Below are 26,990 nucleotides of genomic sequence, written 5' to 3'. Positions count from 1 at the left end.
GCCATCACAAACCTATTATTAAAGCTGTCTGCCTCCCCTTTCAGTAAGGGCTAAGTACAGCAGGTAAATCTCAAACCCAAAACTTCCAGATTTTGGTTCTTCCCCACAAAATTATTGCCTCACATCAGATATATTTACTTGGGTCTTGAAACAAGCAGAAGAGACTTACTTAGTCTGCATAGCCTTATAGTCTTAGGCTACAACTTCTTGCTTGTTTCTAACAGTACATGAAAGGACCCCTTGCCATACAAGGGCAAGGTACCTGCTGTGTTGCTCCTCCCCTCACTGGCACTGTATTTTACCAGCACAGCTGTTGCTTTGTCAGTATGGTGAACTAAATCATTGAACAGATGTGACTAGAAAAATAACCCAAGATGGCATGGGAAACTGTTGGCATTCAGATGGATCACTTCCCACTCTGGTTTACCATCCAGCTTCACAGTCAAATGGGTTGCCTTAGTAACAGGAATACAGGAAGGTAAGAGTCCGCAATCCAGGACTGTTACTGTTGAAATTACTATAGAAACAAAATGTGGACGTATCTGCATCTTTTGAAGTGCTGCAGATATAATCAGTTTTTTCTTTCTGCCATTGCAAGCATTCCTTACAAAAAAACCATTTGCCTTTCAAATCTGATTGAGAAAGAAGCAATGATTCACAAACTTTTACATTTGGGTGCTTTAAAGAGATTGTGGAACAGTCCAGAGTGCTGTGCCCTATGAGGCTGAGGATGTGTCATTGGGGCTGCCACAGTTCTGCCTTCTCCCTTTCACTAGTGTAACTACTTCTGTTGTCCTCAGTGAGCAGGTGAAAGAGCAGAACCCCGGCAGCCCTGGCACAGGTTGACGTGGGCTGCCGTGGAGCTACATCCTGGCTTAAATCAATGGAGAAGTTGTTAGCCTAACAGGAGAATATAATATATGTCACCCTGCTGACATGTACTTCACTTGCTTCGTAGGGTTAGAAGATTGCCCACATAGCAGCATTTGAAGGGCACAGTTTTTGGACTTGAACATGTGGGTGAGTTCTTAGTTCTGAAATGGTTCAGTGGGCAAGTTTCAGAAAGATCAGTCAATGACACAACAAAATCTTTGCACATCCTGAGGTTTGTAGAGTATCTCTAAATTCCTGTTTGGCAAGCATGTTTGCATTTTCTTTGGTTGGAGGTTTTAACATCATCTTTGTTTCTTCTCCTTCACAAGAGAACAGGGTGGAAGAGATGTCTTCGTAGTGTTTTGATCAGGATTGAGATGATGTGTTTTTCTTATAGCATAATTTAAAGTTGGTAAACTGAGTTGCGTGAAGCACTTATTCCTCTCCCCAAAATGCATTGCTAGTCGCTAAGGTTGACTGAAAAAAAAACTTTTGTGAGGAAAAAAAGCAAAAGAGAATCAGACAGTAGATGAAGTGGAAGAGAACATGCAGTCCCTGAATTTGCCTAGAAGTTGGGTTTTCTTTTTAATTAGTTAGTATTCCATTAGCTCCATTTGGCTGTTAGCCTTGGTCAGAGCTGAAGGTGTCAGAGCTGCTACATGGCTCAGTGGGAGGGGTGAAGCTGTCAAAGACAGCACCAGCGTGAAGTCACAAGAAGCAGCAACATGGGAAGATGATTTTCTTTTAATAATGTACTTACCCACCCCCAAATGTCCTTCCTCACAAAGCTAGCATACCATAGGACTACTTTGTATTCTATTGTACATAGTAGAATGAAAGTAAACAATTAAAAAAGGCTTTAGCCACACAAAATATGAGCTGTGCACATTTTTAATTCCTTTCACTCTACTTGTATTTGCAGTAGTGAGGTGACTCAAAGCAGTGGAAAGAAATGTCTTCACTCTTCATACTGATACCACAAATATGAAAGTATAGACTACAAGCTTTTACAGTAAGAACATACAGCCGAAGCTCTCTTTTTTCCTTCTTCCTCCCCAAGTTCTCTCTCAGGAAACTATTGGTTCTTCACTTTCAATTTTAGGGCTGGGGCAAAACCCAATACATTTCAGCTAAGGTCGGAGTAGCATGTTCATGCTTGGATTTCTGAATAGAATATCAAATTAGTTAGAACTTTGCTACATGGCTGGACTCTGTGCTCAACAACTACAGTCTCCTTTCAAAATAGGTGCTAATTTAATATGCACTTAGTTGCCAAACTGTGAGAAACTTGGCTGAAAAACCTTAAAACTGTTGACGATTGTCCTGGGTTGGCTGAGTTAGAGTTCATTTTCACAGGAAGCTGAGAGGGGACACAGCCAGTACAGCTGACCCAAACTAGCCAAAGGGATATTCCATACCATATGACACCATGCTCAGAATATAGCTGAGGGAGCTGGCCAGGGGAGGGAATTATTGCTCAGGAGCAGGCTTGGCATTCGTTTTCTGGATGGTGAGCGATTATGTTATGCATCCCTCGCTTTGTATATTCTTTTACTATTATTATTGTAGTTATTTATCTTTTTCTTTGCTCTTCTGTTAAACTGTTTTTATCTCAGCTCACATGTTTTGCCTTCCTCCCCCCTCCTCCCTAGCCTATTGTGATGGAGGAGGAGTGAGTGAGTGGACATGTGGTCCTAGTTACTGACTGGGGCTAAACCATGACAGTGGTTTATGCTGACCTGACTTCACTTGCTATAAATCCTTTTGTTGTTTCTTCAGCAAACTCTGTGAAACACTGGAGTAGGTTTTTTTGTTTGATTTCGTTTTTTGCAACAAATTTACGTGGTTCAGAAAAGTACAAAATAGAAATCACAGAGGACTGTTACCAGAAAAACTGGATGTGAGTTGGATATAAGCCCCTGTACTAGCAGTCAAGAATGTACCATTAGTGACTGATGTATACATGACTTTCAACACACCTTTGCTGTCCACTGGGCCTTCTCTGAGAATTTTCTTTCTTTTGAGGGGGTTAGAGTATGATTTCAAATGTTCACTGTAGGAAATTGCAGCTATTAGTGAGTGTCTTGTTTCATATAGCACCAGCAATTATTTCTTACAGGTAAGAATGTGTTGGGTTTTTTTAATCTTTGTGTTGCTGTGTTAGATTTGTCTGCAAGAGTCTCTTAACAGAAGTACATTGATGATTTTAGATTAAGAAACAAAGATGGTAATGATGATGTACTGTTGCTTATCCCTGATTTATTTTATCTCACTTTCATACATTGAGCAGCCAAGGTGAATACAGCCTGAAAGCTTTTAACATTTTCCATGAAAGTTCATTTGAAAGATGCAGTGGGTACTAAATTAGTTCTTTATGTGTTAATCAGAAGAGATGGTATGTGCACTATCTTCACAGGCTCCTGCAGCAATCCATTCACAGCTTCTGTCTCTTCCTGTAGAGGAAGAACAATAGTGAGGAGAAGCATCAGGACTACATTTTCTCTCCTGTAGTGTTCTAGTTCTTATTCCTCTCACTTTCCTCTACTGGTCTGGACATCTCTTGGGAGTCTTGTTAAGTTGTATGAAGTCCTTGACTGGGTCCTGCAGAGAGGACTAACAGGACAATTTTTCTGCTCCATATCCTTTCCTCTGTGACTTTCCAGGCACCACAGTTGGAAGAGCTATTGGTCAAACTCCTGATAAGGCATTTACTAGGGAATATGAAAGTAAACCTGTTTGAAGTACTATAATTTTGATTAAATCAAAGATAAAACTCAAGTTTCGTACGTGCAATTGGAGTTAATGCAGATAACAGCCCAGGCTCACTCTCAGTTTGCTGAAGTTAGTGATTTTTTTATCATGGCATTTTGAAGTGTGGAAGACAGAAGGTGGAGCCTTTGACTCTTATACTCTACATGATCTTCTTAACAGAATGTAAATCTAACAGAATTAGTGGTTCTAGGTCATCTAGGATACTGGGAATATATGCAGTAGGCAAGGGGTAGCAATCCTGGGATTACAGTGGGCTTTCTGCAGTTGCATACTGGCTATGGTAGGAGTTCAGTGCAGATCTTTACCTTACCCCATTAGATATTGCAGTGCTAATTGATACCACTGTGGATTTAAATACATAATGTTGGCAGCAAGCTCAATGAAATGCCCTTGATTTTGGAATGAGTGTTACCTATTTAGGATGCAGGTGAACAAACAAACTGTATCTGTAATTTTAGCCATGATGCAAATTTGATGTCTTTATCTTGTATGTATTGAACCAGTACAAGGTGCTGTAGTTGTGTAGAGGAATCATATTGTGCTAATGTGTTTGTGTGTGTATTTTAAACTATGTAAGTATATTTCTGGCCATTTTGGCTAGGTAATATTTTGTATGTCTGAAATTAAACAAATCAAATACATGTGCAGTTTTTTAAAAAGAGAGAGTAGTTCTAATTCAGTAGTGCAAAAATCTTTGCTGCCTTACTCTAGCGAATGAAATTCTGTAGTATAAGCAAAACGCACTGTTTCAAAGTGTATAAATAACAAAACCTTAGTTTAAAAGCATTAGACCTTTTTCCATTATGCAATATGCAGCTCAGTTTTTATATAATTAACTGAATAACTAATGTATGGTGGAACACAATAATTACACTTTTAAACATGCATGCTTGAATAGAAAACCTCATTAATAAAACTGCACTTCTAAAAATACTAGAACATTTTATCATATCTCGTGGAAAGTTCGTAACAGATGTGAGTGCAGTGATTAATTTGGAAATACAATGCTGTAGCTAAGGCTATGTCAAATGTATTTAGCAGTAATTACAGTGGTTCGAAGGGATTTTTTTGTTTGCTTCTTTTTTTTTTTTTTCCAGCTCTGAACATAAATCTGAACTCTCCTTCTTGGCTGCAGTCTCGCTACTTAAGGTCTTCTTTCTGGTTCAAAGAAGATGCTCTTTGGTTTCAAAAATTGCTATGGCACTCGGGCTCCTGGGAGTCTACAGTTACCGGGCAGCTATTGGAAATGTCATATTTCCATGGCAACATGACAGCCAAGATATTTCAAAGTAAGTTAATTTTGAAAAATGCTTAGGCAGTAATTGAGAGAGTTGCTTTTCCATATCTTTTGCAGGTGAGTGTTCTGTAATGTATGGCTTTTCAAGATGTAAACAAAACCTTCTTGAGGTCTAGGCTGTGCTGCACAATGCATACAAAGGATTTTTACCTGGACAGAGAGGGCACAAGGGCCTGTAGTAACAAAACAAGGGGTAATGGCTTTAAACTGAAAGAGAGTAAATTTAGATGAAAGGAAGAAGCTCTTCACCGTGAGGGTGGTGAGGCACTGGAACAGGTTGCACAGAGAAGCTGTGATGCCCCATCCCTGGAAGTGTTCAAGGCCAGGTTAGATGGGACTTTGAGCAACCTGGCCTAGTGGGAAGCATCCCTGCCTGGGACAGCAGGGCTGGAACTAGATTATCTTTAAGGTCACTTCCAACCCAGACCATTCTATGGTTCTGTGTTAAGTTTCTTCCAGAGCTAGTCTGTAACTGTAAAGAAGCTATTAGCTCTTTCACCAATAGCTACTTTTGGAATGTAGCGAAGTGGCTTTAGTTTTCACAGGATACTTTTTACTGTTGGCTTGTACCTGGCTCTGCAGCCTCAAGTTTTTCTAAATGTCAGAGAGCTGCAGAATATTTCCAGAGTCAGCTAGGACATTTAATGAGGAGGAAGGGATCATGGAAGAGAAGTTGTAAAACGATTGTCTTCTGAATATAATAAACATTCTATCACTCTCATTTTGAATTTGATATAGGTATGAATGGTTTCTGTTGGAGCTTCTTAAGCAGGTGCCAGAAATTCACAAGATGTGCAGAGATAGAAAAAACTCTGCAGGAGAAGATTTGCTAATGATGCATGCTTTATAACAAATATTTCTATATATGTATAGGTAGATATATTTGCTTACATTCCATCTCTCCAACTGTTGAAGGTAATTCTAGTTGTATACTAGCACTAAGTAAACATTGTGTACTCGTTCTGCCAAATGCAAAAGTAATGGTAATCTTTACTCAGTCTGCAGGATCTGGCCCTCTGTTTGAAATATGTGTGATTTCTAAGTGACCTCTGGCTTTGCTTTGTTTGAGTTAAATCCTTGGAGAAGAATACTGTCGTTGCAAGAAGAAGAAAAACATTGCAATGGGGGACAGAATGTTAAATACAGAAATTGAGCTGTAAATAAAATGCGATTAGAGAAATAAGTGGAGTACTTAAATACTGAAGACAAAAGCATTTATAGGGAACTTGTGCATTCTGTAGTCAGCATATTGACCGCAATTGTAACAAGAAAAATACAGGCTTTTTGTGTTATTTCACCTTAAATAAGTAGTGAACATGGTATTTGCTTAGATTATGTCAGACCTTTATGTATCACTGATTATATACTGGTTTAAAGGTAACCGTCAGGTAACCCTTTAGATCCTCTGTGTAAGGTGAAAGCTGGTAATGTTAGCAAGCACAGGTTCTGACCTTTGCGTCAGCATGTGTTCTGTACCTGGGGCAGGAAGTGTGATGCAGGGCTCAGGATGGTCTCTTGCAGCAGCAACTCATGCTAACATGTGGACTTCTCATCCAAAAGTATTATATAAGGCCTAATAGGGCAGACATGTTTTGCCCAAGATCACTAACTCCTCAAACACATTATCTTTGGCAAGGCTCCCAATAGAGCATGTCAAAACCAGTGATAGACAAATGTTAGTAGATTTCAGGTGTTAGCTAATGGTGTTGACATAGTGATCCTGTCTCATCTTTATTAAATGGCTGATAAATGGCAAAAGCCTATTTAAAATGCCACCAGGAACAAAACCAGGACTGTCTTTTAAATGTGTCTAGAGGTATCTTCGGTGTATTCATGATATGGAATAGCTCCTGATTCAGGTGCAAGGTGGAGGTGGTTTTGCGTAATATGAGAAAAAGCTGTAGTCAGCCACTTTGTTTTTCATGCATAATGCTTTCTTCTGTATGATGGAGAATCTTTGCTCTGAAACATTCCCTTTCTGTACCCTTTACTGAAGACAAGTGTTTTCTCTGCACGTGGCAACTGCTGGGAGGTGGATGAGGGAGAAGAGGCAGCTGATGTCTGTCCTATCACACACTAAGATAACCTCTAAAGTAAAAAACACAAGGAAGTAATTTGGCCTTCTATTTCCTCAGAATTCTTTTTAAAAATGGTAGTTTGTGCAATGAGAAAGATGGATATATGCCATACTGACACAAACAAAATAATAGCAGTGCATTTGCTGCTAAATTGGTTTTTTTTTTTTTAGTTTGAATTTCCATCAACTGGTTAATTTCAGTTTTCACGTAGCTCATTTAATAGTGGCAAATGCCCAAAGCTATTTTCTAAAGTTTTACTTCTAAGTTGCATGAATATATTTGAATATTTTTTTGTAATTATTAGATCAGAATTACCAGAGATACTAAAAAAGGACACTGAGTTTCTGCATTAGCCAGAAACACAGGAACTGTCTAAACTTTACCATTTTGTGATTTTTGCCTCTAAAGGAAAAAGCCATTGAGCCTTACAGGGGTTTTATAAAGGCTTGCTATTTAAGGGAATAAAATAGTAAAGCCCTCCTTTGCATAGACCATTAGGTATGATTTTAAACTTTTGGAAGGTAAACCACAGAACAGAGCACTGTGTTAAGGTTTAAGAAGGCCACATCACTATCATGTGGTGGTTTTACCTTTTTTTCTTGGTTCTGTGGGTGCAAAAAGAAAACTGAACATGTAAATACTGTTGCTTATTATTTCTCCTTTTTGGTTGTCTTTCCTGTGTGTAGAAAAAAAAAAAGACTGAATTCAAGCTCATTTAATAGTAATTATTTGAGAAGGAAGGTGACCTTCCGTAGACTGAAGAAAATAATTGAAGTTAAAAGGAGAAATTCGCTTTTAGAAATTTTGACTATTGATGTTTCCTATGGTCAGCTAGGTACACTAGTTACATCAAGTGTAACTATGCTTTTACTGTTTTTAGTGTCATGGTCTAATACTCCATATATTGTTAAGCGTGGATGACTCGGTCCTCGCTTCTATGTGAATTATATTAGCTTCATAGGAGACCATGTTCATTCACCACTCATGTATAAAGTGACTGGTAATCCCTAAGGATAGTATATATTAAATTATGGATAAAGTGTGTAGATAAAGTGTGTTTTTTATCTTTCAGAAGATAAAATAGATTTATAACCACAAATTTTAATAACCTCATTTGGTGAGTTCATTGGATTATTGTTATAGCTTAGCTCACACTGTGTTCTGTGACTTTTTTTGCTCAGTAAACGTAAGAGTATCAGTGCATTCTGGTGGATACCTGCTATCACTTTCTTTGTTCCTTGGTCCTTACACTTCTAGAATAGCAGGTCAGTTTTTAAGCTTACTGGTCCTTGTCCTTTTCAGCTTATCGGATGAGATGAATTTATAGATGCAATGAACATAGCAGTAGATGTTAATTACACTCACTACTTACTACTACATTTTTTTGTAATGGTATTGCCCAGGGATTTGAAAAATGTGTGCAATTAGAAAGAAAAATGTGCTGGTATAACCCAATATATCTGTATATCTGTGCAGCTATGTAAGGTGAGAAAATGTCTGAAGTGTTCAGAAATTTCAGACTGCAATGAGGATCTTCAGGCACTATCACTGTCTTTCTGATTGGCTAAAAAGAAACACATGTATGTGTCAAATGAGTTGTGAAAAATCACCTAACAGCTTAAATGGAATAGTCATTTTTAAGTCAATTTAATTCCTGAAATAAAGTTTCCATATTACTTTAAGGAGTATTTTTGAGGAAATTCATTGTGCTATATAAAGCGACATATTTACCTGAATGTATTTATGGATCTAGACCTTGAATAGTAATTAAAAATTATGTTGGTTACATTAATTGTACTTTTATCTTTTAGGTTAGTTTAGTTTTTAGCACAAGCTGTTTTCTTTGCTAAAGTTGGTTTCGAGGTGGTACAATTTAAATATGAACCAATTTTAGAGTTTTTGTATTTGACAAAGCGCTCTCATGAAATTGGCCAGTACTAGCCTTAGAATTTAACCTGGTTGACAGAACTGCATTGGTCTTGCACTTCTCTTGAAAGACTTTTTGACATGTGAAATAGGTATTAGTAAGTTGCTCATCTTTCTGTTGTTTATTTATTAACTATTATTACTCTCTTTTTTTAAATTTCCTCTTTAGGGGGATTACTGAAGCTCGTTTTGTTTATGTCTTTGTTCTTGGCATAGTCTTCACTGGCACTAAAGATATACTAAAGTCACAGGTTATTTCTGCAGACTCCAGTGTGAAGAATACAGGATTATGGGAAGTTTATAGTGGACTGGTTCTACTAGCAGCCCTTCTATTTAGACCTCACAACTTACCAGTCTTGGTTTTTTGTCTGCTGATTCAGACAATTATGACAAAATATATCTGGAGACCTTTGAATTGTGATGCAACACAGATTACTATCATGCACTACTGGTTTGGCCAAGCTTTCTTCTATTTTCAGGTAAGCTGAATACTCTCCCTGCTACAAGGGTGGGAGGGGGAATGGGGTTCGAAAGAAATATTGTGCACTATGAGTAAAATACCAACTAAATTATAGAGTGGAAAAGTTTACTGAGTTCTCAGAAGGGTTTCATTTCTAACTATTATTAATGCATGGTGGTGTTTTGTTGTTTGTTTGTTTTCCCCCAGAATCAGGGAAAGATACATACCTTGGTAACTTATCCTCAATATAGATTTCTGAAAGTGTTAAAAATATAGGATACCTATACCAGGGGTGATCAAAGTCTACTAGTGGGCCTGCTAAGTACTGTTCTAGTGATAATACATTTAAAAGTTTCAGCTGAGTTGATTAATACCAATAAAAGGCAGACGGCTTTTTGTCCCTGCTTCTTGAGGCTTACAAAACCTTTGGTAGCATCACAATAGGTCTACATGCAGTTTAAGACCGAAGTGAAGTTCAGTGACAAGGTATTTCTCTTATGAGAATCAGAACTATTTGCCATTTTTATTATATCAAATGGTATCTTCTTTCCTGAGGAGCCTCACTGATTTCAATAACATAGTTCTCTGCGTTGTAAATAAGGTTGCAATTCCTCAAAAATTTTCCTTAGCATCAAAGCTGGAGAGGTTTTTTCTATTGCTAATAATGTTGGAAACTTAGTGTAGCAGTCTGAAGAGGCCATTTGTTAAGTTAGGCATCAGGTTATTTCTGGTTTAGGAAGAGACGTTTTCTGATTTCTTGCAACATTTCAAGGAGAGATCTTGTTTGCTTTACTTTTGAGACCTGGCTGTGGATGTTAAAACTGTGGTCAAGCTTAGAGTACTTGCTACTCTGTTTCTGATCCTGTTAGTACTGACTGACGGTTGACTTTGCCCTGAGAGTACATGTCAGGATAAAGAATTGTTGATAGGGATAAGATCATCAGGATTCTTCCCTTCCTACCCAGTTTTACTGCTCAGGGGATGTAACATTTCTTAGTTGAGTGGCTTTTAAAGGTTTTGGATGTTACTGTTCAGGGAGTCAGCTCTAATTACAGCCTTCTGAGAGCAGCCCCTAGTGGGGCTGGCAAGAGGCTGAAGGCAGGACTCTCTCAGTACTGAGGTACCAAGCAAGAGCAGCTACCAGAAATTTAGTGGTAGGTAGGCTGGGAATAAAATCCTATTTATGGAAAAGGGACTATAATAAAGAACAGTGGAAATGTTTTCATAAAGCACCCATTTTCAGCGATGATGAGTTCTTGGTACAGTTGGCTGAGAATTTCACAGAACCAACAAATCACAAAAGAGTTGAGGCTGGAAGGCACCTCTGACAGTCATTCAGTCCAACCTCCCCCTATCCAATGGCAGGTGAGCCAAATCAGATTGGTCTGGACTGTGTCCAGTCTGATTCTAAATACCTGCAAGAAAGAAGACTTTGCAACCTCTCTGGACAGTTGGTCCCAGTGCTTTACCACCCTAGCCAGTACAAACCTTTTTCTGGTCTTTGAACAGAACTTCTTGTATTTCAGTTTGTGTGCATTGCATTTCATTCTTCTGCTCATCACTACTAAGTGGCTGAGAAGGTCAGAATCTAGCTACGTCTTCTTTACTCCCCCTCATCAGGTATTTATACACACTGTTATGATCCCTGCTGAGCTTTCTCCTCTTCAGAGTAAACAGGCCCAGCTCTTTCAGATAGATGTTTATATGACAGATGCTTCATTCCCGTCATCATCTTTGTGGCACTTCAGTGCACTTTATTCAGTGCACCCATGTCTGTCTTGTGCTGGGGAGCCCAGAGCTGGACCCAGGAGCCCAGATGTGATCTCACCACTGCTTAGTAGAGGGAACGGAGCATCTGCCTCAACCAGCTAGTGATGCTGTTCCTAATGCAGTCCCAGGTGCCGCTGGTCTGCACAAAGGGCAAATGACTGGTTGATAGACAACACAGTGTCCACCAAGACACTATGTCCATCTCTGCCAAACTGTTTTTCAGATAGCTATACCCCAGCCTGACCCAGGGCATGGATTTATTCCTCCCCAGGTGCCAGATTTGACATTTTCCTTTGCTGAACATAATTAATTTCTTGTCAGTCGATTTCTCCAGCCTGCCAGGGCGCCTCTGAATGGCAGCACACCCATCTGCTGTATCCACCACTCCTCCCAGTTATGTACTGTGTGCAGACTTGCTGAAGGGGCACTCTGGCCTGTTGTTCAGGTCATTAATGAAAATGTTAAACAATATTGGCCCCAGTGTCAAGTCCTGGAGTTGATTGCTGGTGACTGGCCTCCAGGTGGACTTTGTTCTGCTGATCCACAACCATGTGAGCCCAGCAGCTGAGCCAGTTTTGAGATGACCTTACTGTCCACTTTCCTAGTCTGGACTACATCAGTTTGCCTGGGAGGATGTCACAGGAGACAGTCTTAAAAGCCTCCTTGCATTAGATACATGTAGCCCATGTATCTTTGGCAAATATGGAGATTGGCTTTTTTGCCCTTCATAATTGAAAGCAATTATCTGATGTGCAAAATATTACTGTAGAAAAATAGAATGGTCAAGCTAGTATCTCATAAAATTACAGAGGCTAGAAAGGTCCCTCAAAATCTAAGTAATGCGCTCTCTTGAGTTGGTAAATTTCTCCCAGTTTATTCTGAGAGTAGATTTTCCCATCTGGGACTGTATATCCAAGGATGGAAGAAGCTTCTTCCAGAAATTATGTTTAGTTTCATGCTCTTTGTATGTAGGTTTGCTCGGTGTATAGCATTCTGATCTGCACTACGAAGGGAAAATAAAAAGTCTGTCAACCTACAAAATCCACTTCCTTCATTAAACATTTTTCTTGGATATATTTAAGCTTCTCCTTCCCTTTCCTTGGAGTTCATAGCCTAGAGCATTAATGCCTTGTTGCAAGGGAAAAACTGCTCCGTTTGTGTAGCTTAAAATTGGGATTGAAGTGTTTCATTGATTTGTTAATGACACATAATTAACTGGCCATCCTATGTTATTAATAATGGCACTTAGTTAATTGGCAGTCACTGAACAATAGAGGCAGGATCCATACCAGGTATACAACAAGTGAATATCCACCAATCTCTATGCCATTTTGCATACCTGGTTTAAAAAATATGTAATCCCCATCCATGCACCGGGACTGCTCTCTCACAAACCCATAGAGATAACCTTTCCTTCAGGTCTGTTACAAACACTCTCTTCTCATGGCAATGCAGGTTCCCCTGTTTACACACAGTCTGGTGACGGATGCAGGCACTCAAGCTTTAAGTGTTTTTGTATATCTCAAGAGTACCATAGACAACTGACCTCAGGAGAAACTATAGATGATTTTGCATGGTTACGTACACTTCCCAGCTCTTACTTACTCAAGGGTGAAACTTTGAAAATATCCTTGTTTTTAACAATGTGGCTTTCTGGTTTAGTATTTTTTTTTAATAAGCTGTTTAATCTTTTCCCTTCACCTTGTGTGGAAAAACAGGAAGGTCTTTGCTTGGTGACAGCTTTCAGATTCCTTCCTTACTTCTATGCCTTCTAATGAAGATATGCCATTTTTACTGAGTAAGCTGCAGGTATCCCAGATTTTGCAACTACCTGTCTTGGCCATGACCATCAACATTGAGGTCTTAAATTTTGACTGACTTAGGAAAGAGTTGTATTTGAGACAGAGTATGTATCGTTTGTTCTCAAATACTGAATAACCAGTAAGGAAGTACAACTAGGCTGTTTCTGCTGGAGAAGTCCATCAAGTTCTCAGCTTCAGTATTGACCTCTGTTCAGCCTGCCTTGGTGCCAGCTAGCAACTAATTTTCTACCTCTGGAACAAGATGATATCTACACTTGACTGCTAGGGGACAGATGTGAAGGAAGTACAACTATATTATTAGGCATGATGTGCACAGCTGGCGTAGGTGTAAATGTCTTCCCTGACTTTATTTCCTCAAGTTTTGTGGTTACTAGAGCTACCACTATTCAATTTGCTGAGTTCAGAGTAGTGCTAGGTTTTAATTCCAGACAGGCATGAAGAGCTAATGTGGCATAAAAAAATTATAGCAGGTTTATGGTTGAAATACAGAAATTGGAAAACACTGAAATTTGTTGTTGATTTACACCAGATCGGATACTAAATTTAAACTATGCCAGCTAAATATGGCAGCAGAAGAGAAATATAAGTTAAACAGAAAACCTTTCCATCTGGAAATAGGAGAGAGATTTAGCAAACTACTTTTTGCACATGTCCAGGTGTGATTATGAGGAGAATGAGACTTCTTGCCCTTGCTCCTGAGCTTATATTAAATCATGGTAGACAAGAGGATTCATAATGACAAAACCAGTAACTCTGTCTTGCTAAGTGTGGAATGTAAGTGATGGCCTTTTGAATATGATCATGAGTAAAAATAGCCTCATTCAGGATGGCATATTTAATGAATGAGGCAGTGTTCTTTTGAAAAAATATTGTAGAGTCCTTAAAGACTTTGTGGAAGTATAGCTGTGAAAATCCTAAGTGTATAGAGGAAGCAAGGTTCATTGGAACAGATACTATTTTTTATTAGTCAACTGGTATAGTGTATGAAAGTGGGGGAAAAAATGGAATGCCTGGGTGTGGAAGCTAATATTTTGATCTTCAGTAGAAGAGGGAGGGGGGAGCGAGGGAAAGGTTTCTCATTCTGCACTTAATCCATGCCAGGGCCCTGAGTACATCTACTGTCTAGGTGTTTAGTTTAGCAAAGTATAAGGTCATCTTCCTCACTGAGAGGAGATGTTGAGAGATCAGCTAAAAGCAAGGGCCTGGCCCTCCTTTCCTTTGGGAGCTGCTTTTAATCTGATGCTTTACTGCCTGTGCTGTGTCACAGCTGAATAAGCAGGTATATCTGTGTGGGTCTTGTACCTTCTTGATCCTGATCTGGACCTGGCGGCTGGGCTTGTTGAACTAATCGTGGACCTGCCTTGTAACTATTTGTAACTATAGACTTACTGTGTGATGCCTGGACTACATCTGGCCCTGATCACTGCCTCTGGATCCAGTACTTACGTGGACATGCCACTGAGCATTCCCAGTCCTCATGACTTAGTGCTCTCACCTGCCCTGTTTTCCCCCATATTTCCCACCCTACTTTCCGTTGCAGAACCAGCTGGTCCTTGCTGCTCTCTGACAATATGAAACTAGAAGGCAAATTTGTTAAACAGTTATAACTTACATGGGAAGACTACACATTAACACATTTTTCCAGCCCTTTATCAAGATTTCTGTGAATCATATGCAGTGGAAAAGGTTGCTCACACAGGTCATGGCAGTCTTCCTGGGATGCACCCACGAGTGCGAGGGACTTGGCAGATGTTATTGCCAAGCCACTCTCCATCATCTTTGAAAGGTCTTGGAGAACAGGAGAGGTGCCTGAGGACTGGAAGAAAGCCACTGCCACTCCAGTCTTCAAAAAGGGCAAGAAGGACGACCCGGGAAACCACAGGCCAGAAAGTCTCACCTGTGTCTGCAGTAAGGTGATGGAACAACTTCTTCTGGACATGTTTCCAAGTATGTGGAGGAAAAGAAGGTTATCGGGAGTAGTCAGCATAGATTCACCAGGGGGAAATCATGTTTGACCAGCCTGATAGCCTTCTATGATGGTATGACTGGCTGGGTAGACAAGGAGAGAACAGTGGACGTTGTCTACCTTGACTTCAACAAAGCTTTTGATACCGTCTCTTACAACATCCTCATAGGTAAGCTCAGAAGGTGTGGGTTGGATGATTGCATGGTGAGATGGATTGAAAACTAGCTGGATAGCAGAGCTCAGATTGTTGTGATCAATGGTGCAAACTCTGGTTGGAGGCCTGTAGTTAGTGGGGTTCCACAGAGGCCAGTATTAGGTCCAGTCCTGTTCAACCTGTTCATCAATGACCTGGACGAAGAGACTGAGTGCACCCACAGCAAGTTTGCTGATGATACCAAACTGGAAGGAAGGGCTGACACACCAGAAGGCTGTGCTGCCATTCAGTAAGACCTGAAAAGGCTGGAGGACTGGGCAGAGAAGAATCTGATGAAATTCAACAAGGGCAATTATAGGGTCCTGCACCTGGGGAAGAATAACCCCAAGCACGAGTACAGGTTAGGGGTTGACCTGCTGGAAAGCAGCACTGCAGAGAAGGACCTGGGAGTCCTGGTGAGCAGCAGGTTGACCCTGAGTCAACAATGTGCCCTTGTGGCCAGTAAGGCCAATGGTATCCTGGGGTGCATTAGGAAAAGTGTGACCAGCAGGTCGAGGGAGGTTATCCTGTTCCTCTACTCTGCCCTGGTGAGGCCACATCTGGAGTACTGTGTCCAGTTCTGGGCTTCCCAGAACAAGAAGGACAAGGAACTATGGGGAGGGAGTCCAGTGGTGGGCTACAAGGATGATAGGGTTCTGGAGCATCTTTCTTGTGACGAAAGGCTGAGAGAGCTGGGTCTATTCAGCTTGGAGAAGAGAAGGCTGAGAGGGGATCTTATAAATGCTTAGAAATATCTGAAGGGTGGATGTCAAGATGATGGGACCAGACTCTTTTCAGCGGTGCTCAATGATAGGATGACGGGAATGGGCACAGACTGAAGCACAGGAGGTTCCATCTGGGTATGAGGAGAAACTTCTTTACTTTGAGGGTGACAGAGCACTGGAACAGGCTGCCCTGAGAGGTTGTGGAGTCTCCTTCTCTGGAGGCATTCAAGACCCGCCTGGACACATTCCTGTGTGATCTGCTTCAGGTGTACATGCTTTAGCAGGTGGGCTGGACTAGATGATCTCCAGATTTCCCTTCCAACCTCAACCATTCTGTGGTTCTGTGATTTATGCTTGGAGGTTTTCAGAGCTTGGCTGGATAAAGTCCTGTGTTATTTATGTGTAGCTGCGTCAAAGCACTACATTTTTTTTTTTTTTTAGCCTTTTTTTAGTAGTTAGGATTTTTGCATTGTTTATTGCTTTGCATGAATTGATGAAGAGAAGCAAAGTTAAAAATATGCCAGTATTGTCAAACAGACAGGAAATTAATACATTTAGTCTGCTTATTTGTCAGGATATTATTGCAAGCTTAAGAACCTCTTGAGGAATTTTTCAGCAAGCTTGAATGATACATTGTTTTCTCCTAAGCTCTTGAGTTGTCCACATCTTAGAACTCACCATTCACTTCCCAGAAGCATACTATATCTTTATCACTGCTACTTGCCCTTCAAATGCAGCGACAATACAAATAAATACCTTGGTTGTTTCTCTCAACTATAGCAGCTCCTAAAAAACTTATGTTGCTGTAAATATTTCTTTAAATATTTTAGTTACCTTGGATGAAAGCTCATGAATGAACAAAAATTCCATGTATTCATTTATTGGTCTTGTGGGTTTTTTGTTCGCATCCTTAGAGCACTATATCTGCAGAAGAGGAGAAAGAAAATAGAGTCTCAAAACCTTTAAGACTTGTTTATACTTTCTGGTATTCTTGCCACTGGAGGAGAACAGAATAGGTTTGTACATTTTCAGAGTCATTTATATCTAATTAATCTTGCCTTTAGGTAGAGAGATGGACTGAGTGGCATTTGCAAGTGGCTTATAGCTTTTTCTTGTTACAGTTTCAAAACATTGTAGGATAATTTGTATTGGAGAGGACCTCAGGAGGCCCACAGTTCAACCCCATTTTCAGAGCAGCATCAACTGTGAGGTCAGGCCCATTTGCTCAGGGTCTTGAAACCTCCAGGGGTGGAGATAGCAGAACTTTTCTGGCCAACCTTTTCCAATGACTTCATCTGTTCACCTTAAATTATTTTCTTCAAATAATTACAAGAAAGTCCTCATTCTATGCTTGTTTATAGAGTTCCGGTTACTAGAAAGGCATACAATTATGTGAAGGGTTCAGTGGAAGTGCAATAACAGTCTGCTGTGTTAAATCACTCATTAAACAAGTCAGAAGTATATCAATTTTGTCTTGCACCTCTGTACTTCTCAGTTCAGTGAAAGTCATTGAGATACTGCAGGTAATAGCTTATATTCAGTGAGTGATGTGATATCTGAAAAGTTTTCAGATAAACATTGCAGCTTTGAATGGGGGTTTAGATTGTTTTCATTACTGTCTATGGAGGGATTCTCCTCTGTTACTGTAGCAAATATACTGGGTAGCAGTGTTCTTATATTTATGCTTCATTGATCTAGATCATGATGGATTATCATGGAATGGTTTTATGCAATAGTGCATTGTCTCCTATGACTTTCTGCCCTTATCAGAATAACCTGTTGCACTGTTTCAAATACTTGAGCAATACTTGAAGATAAGTCAGACTCTCTGAATTGTCAGTTGTCTATGTATTGTCTGGAGTATTAGAAGTTATAAGCTACAAAGATTTAGTTCAAATACATGAATTAGTCTTGGAGAAAGATACCCAAGATGAAGAAAAAATACTACGTACTGTTCAGCAGAGTTCTTCCAATAGTACCTGTAGAGTCATCCATGAGGCTCAGCAGACTCCTGGTGAGAGTGGGGTGTTTGGACACTTAACATCCAGTGTGGTTGGAGCTTTAAGTGTGTGGATCCAAGTGTGTGCATCCTTGCTCTCCTTGTTCTACAGTTACATCACTTTAAACAAAGATAGGTGGAATTAAACCTGTGGGAAAGGAACCACAGGGAATTTGGGGAGAAGGTGGAAAGGTCTATTCCTTCTTCCTGGTTCCTTCCTCTGCCCTCACTACTTTCCGAAGGAGAGTACATCTTTTTGCCCTGTTTTGCAGGACCAGTAACATGCACTGCCAGGTACTGCATTTACTCTTGCTACTTCTCACATGCAGTGGTCTGGGTGGTTGCCCCAATGTGCCAAGGACCAACCATGTGCAGGTGGAACAGACAGTGTGAAGAGACCTTTCAGCTCTTCATGAGATGAGCAGGCTTGCCTGCTTTGCTATTCTGCACACATCATACAGAGATGGAGATAATAAGTAGATGTGGCAGGGAAAAGACTTGTTGCTGTGGGCAGGGACTTGGGGAAAAGAGAGGAGGTTCTCTCCCTACCTGTCTCTGTCAAAGTCTTGCTTTTGAGGAGCAGCATGCTGTCCTGCTCTCAGAAGTGCTGCAACTGACCTTTCTGCTCTTGCCATGTCCTCAGTCTATAATCCCTTAAACCTGAGGAGGAACCTTGTTTTACAGCTTTCTTTTCCAGTCGTGTCTTACAGGTTACAGGGCACAGATAGGCTTTTTCTTTAGCTGCACGTCATTAGTTATCCTTTGCTCTGCTCCTGTCGTTGCTGACATTATGCTAAATGTGTAACAACAATTTATTACACTGGTGCAGAGTAATAATAATTTACTACAGTGGTGCATGGTGAAGGTCAAAGTGAGGAAGACTGACAGTCATAACATTTTTCTGCTGTATGATGTTTTGGTAAAATCCATACCTTACTGCGCTAATACAGCTTTAGGCTCCCCTTACATTCTGCAGAGATATTCATGGTAGCATTTGCAGGGACAGTGACTACTAATAACAAGGTCTGAATGATTCTGTCAACATGGATAGCTTTTTTTCTCATTAGATTTTAGAGCTTTTTCAAGAACAGGAAATTTGCTGTTCCTGGTTTATAGTTATGTACTTGAAAAAGCTACCTATTTTTCATGCTTCACTATGTGCTTTTGGTTTTGTGGGCATTTTGTGTGTATTTGATGATAGCACTTCCTCGCTGGGGTAACTTAGTTTCAAGAAGACTGCAGTCATTAAGGTGAGAGGAGATCAGGTTGGAGGGAAAGGGGGAGCTGCCGTTCCTCATATGGTCTGCTGGGACATGGGTCTGAGGCTATCGGTGGTGACAACCCTTACATTTGAGTTGCTCTGGGATTATATATGGGCGAAAGGAAAGTTTGATGGCAGTTAGAATAGCAGTGCTTTAGAAACTTATCAGATTCTCTAGGTACAGTAAGAATACCTCAGAGCTTTTGCACTAGTGTGAGGAAACTATCTGTGACCTGCCAAGCTATGTTCTGCCTTTAGGTGTTTGAGTACAGTTAAATACTTGGGCATCTTCAGTGGAAAATACTTCCTTCAATTTTATATTGTCCCTTGTTATTTAGTGGTCTTAGTCACTGAAAAAGAAAACTGGGTGAAACATAGAAGTCTTGGACAACTGTTCACACTTTCATTGCTGTATGTTCTGTATGTTTTTCTCTTTCTAGTTTTAAATGACTTTTATTGATGATTCAGGATATCTAGCCTAACTTTTGATCTGTTTCAGTGCAATCTGTTGTGGTATAGAGACTTGGGAAGCAGAAACCTCTCTGAATTTGTCTATCTTAATTTGGCTACATGCAGCAACTTGTGTCTTGGGGGCAGGCAGGTGGGCAGTGTAGTGTTCCACTACAGCTCTAAATTAGAGCCATGTTGTCTCTAAGAGCAAGAAATATTTGTTTGCTGGTGTAATTTTAGGCAACAGGCCTAAAATCTTGGGTTGGAACCATGTGTGATGAAAAATGCATTTTTTCATTACTGTGACCAAGTGTAGCTGCTTGCTTTAAACTCTTATGTGATTTATTAAGTAAGAGGCATGTTAATTTGCAGACAAAATAAGACAAGCAGAAGATCCTGTTCATGCCTTCATTAGTCTGTAAGTCCTAAATAGAAACTCTTGTATGGTAAGCTGCTTCATTGAAATTCCAATGTAATGAATATGGCTGTACTGTAAAGTGGCTTAAACAGTAAGTCTTTAGCAGGTGCAGTAATTAATATTATTCTAATGTAGTCTAAATGTTTCTTTGGATATATTTGAATCTTTGCCTTTTTATTCCTATTTTCAGGGAAATTCAAACAGCATTGCTACTGTGGATGTTTCAGCAGGTTTTGTGGGACTAGAAAGCTACGTGGAAATACCAGCTGTCTTCCTTACATCATTTGCAACATATGCAGGACCTTTGCTTTGGGCCATTCATTTATTGTGCTACTTGAGCTCTGAAGACAGCAGGTAATCATGTTTTGAACTAAAATAATGCTTCTCTACCTACTATAAATATAATCCGTATAGGGTATACCTTTTCAAACAAATAGTTTTGTTCACATCTTTTTTTTTTTTTTCCTTGGAAGTTAGTTTTCTATTAAGAAAATGCATGTTCATTTTTTGGTATTGAGTTTGTATCACCTCACTCTCACAGTTTCCTTTTCCCTGCAGAAGGTTTGCACTGGGAATATATGTGTGTGTTTTACTAATTTTGTTTCTTAATGAGTTGTCCGTTTGCTGATCTAAATTACTTAAAATTTTATTATGTTTTGTTGTAATAGCATGTGCTGCCTAAAAACATTCTACTTGGAACCTCCTAAGTAGGAGACATGAGAAAGACTTAAAAGTAATAGAATTCAGACTCAACTAATGTGCTGTTCTTCGAGTGTCTGTCTTTGTTTAGCATAGTGACATACAATGTTTTGTAAATAAAACATTTATTTTATTGCATGTTGCTGGTTAATGCAGTCATTTGTAGCTAAAATACTTTGGGGTATCTTGTATAGCAGATGAGTTAATCTAAAATTAATTAGGGCATTTGGAATTTTAAGACAACACAATCGGAAAATGCATATGTAACTAGAGCGTGCATGTAAAAACCAATTGGACTCTCCAATATTGCATTTAAATCATCATCCAGGGCATTCAAACTGAGAGATGCAGTATGTTAAAACAGAAGAGTTGTATATTCTGTATCGTATAATATCAATGCAAAAATGCAAAAACTTGGTGTATTTTCACAGAAGTAATGTTTGACAGTGACTCAGTTCTTGCCATCTCAGAGTCTTTTCTCCGTTATCTGTGGAATTTAAATTTTTTTTTTAATCAGAAACAAAATGCTGCACAGCAGGCTTGGCAGGTGGGATTTTAGACAACTCTTTGCCTTATGCATTGTCATCCTCTCTAAACCTCTGACTTCCATTTATCTACAAAGCATCATCTGGTCTCATACTGTTGGTGCTTTTTGTTTTGTGGCTTTTCTCTTCTCCTTTTTTTGTTTGTTTTAGGCTATATTTACACTGTGAACTTGTGTTGGCACATGTGTGTTCATCCAACTTGTAAGGAGATGAGATCCCCAGCTGACCAAGCTGCGTAGACTGGTGGAGGTTTTTGAACCAGTTTTTCAACCTATCCTAACAGGCTAAATTCTTGCACAGTCATGTGTCCATTGCTCTGTATTAACAGACACCTTAACAGGTAGAGTTACTCACTTTATGCACTGATTTGTCTGTCTGCCTTATTGCTCTCTAAAGATGTCTAGCTCTCTCTACTTGATGGCAGGGGAATTTTGCAGCTCAGTGCTGGACCACTGTATTGCTCTAGTAGTGTACTCCTCAGTGTAGACTGAGACTTACTGTAGAACATTACCTCTTAGTCTGAGGCCAGCTACACTGAAGTCATCTTTGGTCTTATATAGATTGATACTGTTTAAGTACTGGTCTTTAGGTATAATGCCTCTGAAAACCGGACTTTTCTCTGTTCATTCTGCTTTTTTTTTTTCTTCAGGAGAACTGGATGTGGAATACACTAATTATTAATGTCTGAATTCACATAACTGCAGAAACCCCTTTCTTGAATTTTCCTTACTACCTGGTGTCTTGACACCAAACTCAGTTTTAACTCTGTTTTTAATGCACCTCAGTTTAGCTTTTGTTACTGCTTTGCTCCATCAATACGTCTCCTCAATATCCCAGCTCTTCAAGTTTTCTCCATGCTTTCAACTCTCTTTAAAAAGAGTTATCATGTACATGTAAAAAGCCCTGCTTCTTGTCTTCTAGTAAATATGTGACCCATGACGCTGGGTTTTGCTTAAATTCTATTAATCTACTGTTTTTCCCAATTCCTTTATCCCTCTGCCTTGTTTTGTTTAAAATACTGCTGAAATTGCAGAAGGCAGAGGTTCAGCTGCTTCATGTATTTTCTTAAATGTATGGGAGACTGAGATTTTTAAAAACACTGCTAGAAGCTTTAGAATGTTCTTTTTAAAGGCTTCTTATCAACTGTTTTATAAGCAATGTGCCCTGCTCAGTGAAATTCAAACCCTTTCCTTTTTTTTTTTTTTATGTGGTCCTGAGTTCAAGATGAAGATCCTTTCCCTGCTTCCTCCAAAGAGGAAGGTCTAAAAGAATCCAGCTGCTGTGTTTTTTTGGAGCATGCCCATCAGGTTGCCACAGGATGTTGACAGGATTCCTGAGCCATCCTGGTACAGTCTTAGCTGAGTGGGTGTTCCTGGAACTGCTCAGCAGTGCCATTCTTAGCAAAGTCCATAGCATCCTGCAGCCTATTTCAGAGCTGTTGCATCTGAGGGAGTTGACCTGGACAGGGAAGTCTGACTTCAGTGCTATCTATCCAGCCACCTAGATCCCATGTAAATTATAGTTGCATCAGTTGGGTTTGCTTACCAGAGCCACTTCCTGGAGTTCTTAGAAACTGAGATCCACTGGGCCATCACTTCCTAGGGGCAAGTACACATGCATACCCTTCCTTCTCTCTGCACTTTGCCTTTATGAAATCACAGAATACTTGAGTTTGGAGTCCAACCCTCTTGTCCAAAGGAAAGTCAACCAGAGCAGGTTCCTCAGGGCCACGGCTAGTTGTTTTTGAGTATCTCGAAGGATGGACACTCCAGGGTCGTCTTAGGCAACCTGTTCCAGTGTATGACAACCCTTGCAGTAAAACTGCTGTTTTCTGACATTTAAGAGGAATTAATTGTATTTCAGCTTGTGTACATTGCTTTTCATCCTTTCACTGGGCACCACTGAGAAGAGTCTGGATACATCTTCATTCTGTCAGATATTTATGAACATTGGTGAGATCCCTGCTGAGCTTTCTCTGTTCAAGGCTAAACAATCTGCACTTTCTCATCCTCTCATTTTATGTCAGATACTCCAGTACCTTCACCATCTTTGTAATGTATCAGTGGACTTGCTCCACTACACCCATTTCTGTCTTGTACTGGGGAGCTCAGAACTGGATCCAGAACCCCAGATGTGATCTCACCACAGCCCAACAGAGAGGAAAGATCATCTTCCTGAATATGCTGGCTCTACTTTTCGCACTACAGCCCTTAATTAGCTCAAGGGAACATTGCTTGCTCATGTCCAACTTGTTGTCCACCAGGAGCAACCTATGTCCTTCTCTGCAAGCTGTTTTCCAGATGGTCATCCCCAAGCCTGTCCTGGTGCATGAGTTTATTGTTCCCCAAGAGCCAGATTTGACATTTTCCTTTGCTGAACATAATTAATTTCTTGTCAGTCGATTTCTCCAGCCCGCCAGGGCGCCTCTGAATGGCAGCACACCCATCTGCTGTATCCACCACTCCTCCCAGTTATGTACTGTGTGCAGACTTGCTGAAGGGGCACTCTGGCCTGTTGTTCAGGTCATTAATGAAAATGTTAAACAATATTGGCCCCAGTGTCAAGTCCTGGAGTTGATTGCTAGTGACTGGCCTCCAGGTGGACTTTGTTCTGCTGATCCACAACCATGTGAGCCCAGCAGCTGAGCCAGTTTTGAGATGACCTTACTGTCCACTTTCCTAGTCTGGACTACATCAGTTTGCCTGGGAGGATGTCACAGGAGACAGTCTTAAAAGCCTCCTTGTGATGTGAAAGTACATTAGATACATGTAGCCCATGTATCTTCAGCCAATATGATAAGATGGAATAGAAAATAAGGATGTTTTGAAATAATACATTTGCTGTGGAAATATACTTGGAACTCCTTAAACAATTTGCTTCCATCTGATGAAACGTGTGAAACTAGAAAATATTTTCCTCATATGGAAAGTTAAATATGTTTCTAAAATAATTAAGTGGCATGTGATAGACAGTGACATGGATATTGCTACCATTTTTAGTTCTTCAGGCTATCGTAAGAAACTCGGAAGCTTAAATTTTATAGGGTTTTCACAGACAAAAATAGTAAGAAGAACTCTTTGGTTTCAGTCTCCATGGAAACTGTGCAATAACTCTTGAAACTAATTTTGAGACAGGGAGTACTGATTAAACTAATGCCTAAACTTAACCAAGTATTCTGTGTGTGACTTGCATAAATTGCAGAGAGCACCTGATTCATGTAAAGGGTAGTTTTTACCGTGACCGTTGTATTGCTGTGATCTGAAGTAGAACTTTGGGGTTTGGGATCCTTATGACCAAGAAAAAGGCCATGTTGTTGGATGATCTGACCTCACTGTGCAGTAGACTCCAGATGGATTCACTTTTCAAGCTCCTACCCAAACAAAATTGTCATGTGGGTGTTGTATAATTACCACTCTTTAGCTAGGCATTGCGATGGTTTTCAGATTACTTGCACATTGGAATCTGTGCTTTAATTGGTTTAATGAGTCAGGTGTCAAGCTGAACTGGTGGATGTTTCCTAGCATCAGAAGGCTGCATGCTTATTGGCTTTTCTTCCTTAGTGATCAGAATTTGTAACAGTGCTTTCATGTTAGCAAATGGCTTTCAGGTGTTGAGAATGGAAGTTTTATACAACAGGAGGGTGTAAGTAGTTGCAAATCTTTCAATGTTATGCTGCGATTTTGTTAATGTAGAAAGCTGGTACAGCGAACTAAAGTTTTGCTGTGACTTCTTTTATGATGCTGATCTAAGGAGAATCACAAAGGCATGCTAGCTAAAGGAATTTCAGCAGTAAATATCAGCTTTTCCTATCTTCAACCTAATCTGTGTAATTGATTGAGTCCCCCATTCACAATCTATGTTAATACATGAATCCTTTTTCTTTCTGACATAACCTGGACATGCAGTGAGTGTTTCAATATACTTTTTTTTTGAGTCCCAGTTAGAAAGTGCAGCCCTCCTTAAAGGAACAATCCAAACAATTTTCCCTGAGCCCTCTAGTGTTTTATGTAAGTAGGTTTTAATTCTTCTGGTTTCACTCCATTCTCTCTTCCTTAGGTTAAATAAAGCTGAAGAAGTGTTTACAACTAAGTATATACTGTTACTGCATTCTCTAGAATGCTAATACCTGTTATCTATTGTGTTTGCCAGCAGTCACATTCCCTAAATAAAAAACTAAATAAAACACATAGAAGAAGGTATCTACTTGTTTGTTGGTATGCGTGGAAATTTGGAAGTTATTCGATAAGATTTGAATGGAGTTTTATTACAAGCCAGAAGAGCATTTTACTCACTTAAGTATCTTGTGACATGCTGTCACTGCAGTGATGACTGGAGATTTCTCTTAGACATCATTAGTGCTCTCTGATGGATACCTCCTCATTCATTCCTTTGTCACATTGGTGAGACACTGACTTTTCCAATGAGTCTTCCTTCAGGCAGCCATGGATCTTAGTGGCTTAGGTAGAGGCGACTTAAAGTAAGCAAGTCAGGTATGCTTTTTAATTTTTAAGTGGTCTATCACTTTGTGGGTAATCTTGAATTGAAAGTGCTCTGAAATTGTGTTTTATTTCTGCCCAAGTTCTAATCTGAGGTTTTTATGGTTAGATTGTCTTCCTCCTCTTGCTCTTCTGGCACTGTTGTTCTTAAGTTTTGTGTCTGTAAATAATCTTCTGGTAGTCCTTCTTGTCATTAGGGAACCACAGCTGTTGGAACTTAACAGAACAAAGCTAACTTGCATCAGAGTTGCAGTATAGCAAGTGGTCATGTGGCATGTTATTTTCAAATGTCATAGGCACTGGGGCGCAATAAAAGGAATTTTAGTAAATTCTGATGAAAGGGGTTAGGTTAGTCTGTACTGACATCTAAGAAGAATTCTTTGATTAGTCCACACAGCTGTTAGTAGAGGAAGGACCCTGAAGCTTGGTGCTGCTATAAAATGAAGCTATGCTTTCCTGTGTCCTTTCCTCTCTCTCTGCCTCACTGTCCTTCATTCTCTCTTGCTTGCTATCTCTCTCACTTGCTTGGTATCCCTCTCTTTACCTTGTTTCGTACCCTTCCATCCCTCTCTCCTGCTATCCCCTCACCACCACCGAGGACTGCTGGACCCACTTTACACGTCTTCGATGTGCTTCGCTTCTCACTTGCATGTGCTTTGCCTCTCTCCCTCTCACCCTTGCCCTCTTTCTTATGCATTTTCTGTCTTGTGACAAAAATTCGCAACTGGCCCATGCCAACTGAGGAGAGGGGCAAGGACACAAAGTGTAGAATTACAAGAGTTAATATTTATTCATGCACATGAGGTGTCGCAGCCAAACTAGGGTACCCTGAATGTGGTTTTATGCAGGGTTCTTATACCTTTGCTTATGCTTCTCTCTTGCTACCTCTTTCTCTCTCTCTCTCTCCCTCTGTCTTGCTATACACCTGTCTCCCCTCACTCTCTCAAGCAATTCCTTTCTCTCTTGCTTTATCACCCTCTCACAAATGCTTCCCTTCCTTGTGCACTTTCCCCATCTCTCATGCCTGGGCTTTCATCATCTTTCATGCGTGTACGTTCCCCATCTCTTTTGTGTGCAGGCTTTTCCCAACTCTCACGTGCGTGCTTCCCAGCTGTCATGCATGTGCTCCCCCTCCTCACACGTGCTTACCTCTTTCTCATGGGCTTCCCCACTCTCATGCTTGACGCCCCCATGCACTTCTGTCCCGCTCATCTTTCTTCCCCTTTGCAAGCATGCTTC

The 26,990-nt window shown here is 40.1% G+C and overlaps 1 protein-coding gene across 1 annotated transcript in view; it reads left to right on the top strand.

Moving 5' to 3' along the window:
- Positions 1 to 26,990, top strand: part of PIGG (phosphatidylinositol glycan anchor biosynthesis class G (EMM blood group)) — an 86,728-nt gene that overhangs the window by 37,408 nt on the left and 22,330 nt on the right. Inside the window, exons 10-12 of the mRNA XM_065657455.1 lie at positions 4,743 to 4,934; positions 9,116 to 9,425; positions 20,202 to 20,365. Of these exons, the coding sequence (XP_065513527.1) occupies positions 4,743 to 4,934; positions 9,116 to 9,425; positions 20,202 to 20,365 (666 nt within the window). The remainder of the gene's footprint in view (positions 1 to 4,742; positions 4,935 to 9,115; positions 9,426 to 20,201; positions 20,366 to 26,990) is intronic.

This window comes from Caloenas nicobarica, chromosome Z (assembly GCF_036013445.1).
Source record: "Caloenas nicobarica isolate bCalNic1 chromosome Z, bCalNic1.hap1, whole genome shotgun sequence".
In the NCBI taxonomy this organism is placed as follows: Eukaryota; Metazoa; Chordata; class Aves; order Columbiformes; family Columbidae; genus Caloenas; species Caloenas nicobarica.
Note: the sequence above shows the minus strand (reverse complement) of the source record. Positions and strands in the feature narration are given on the sequence as shown.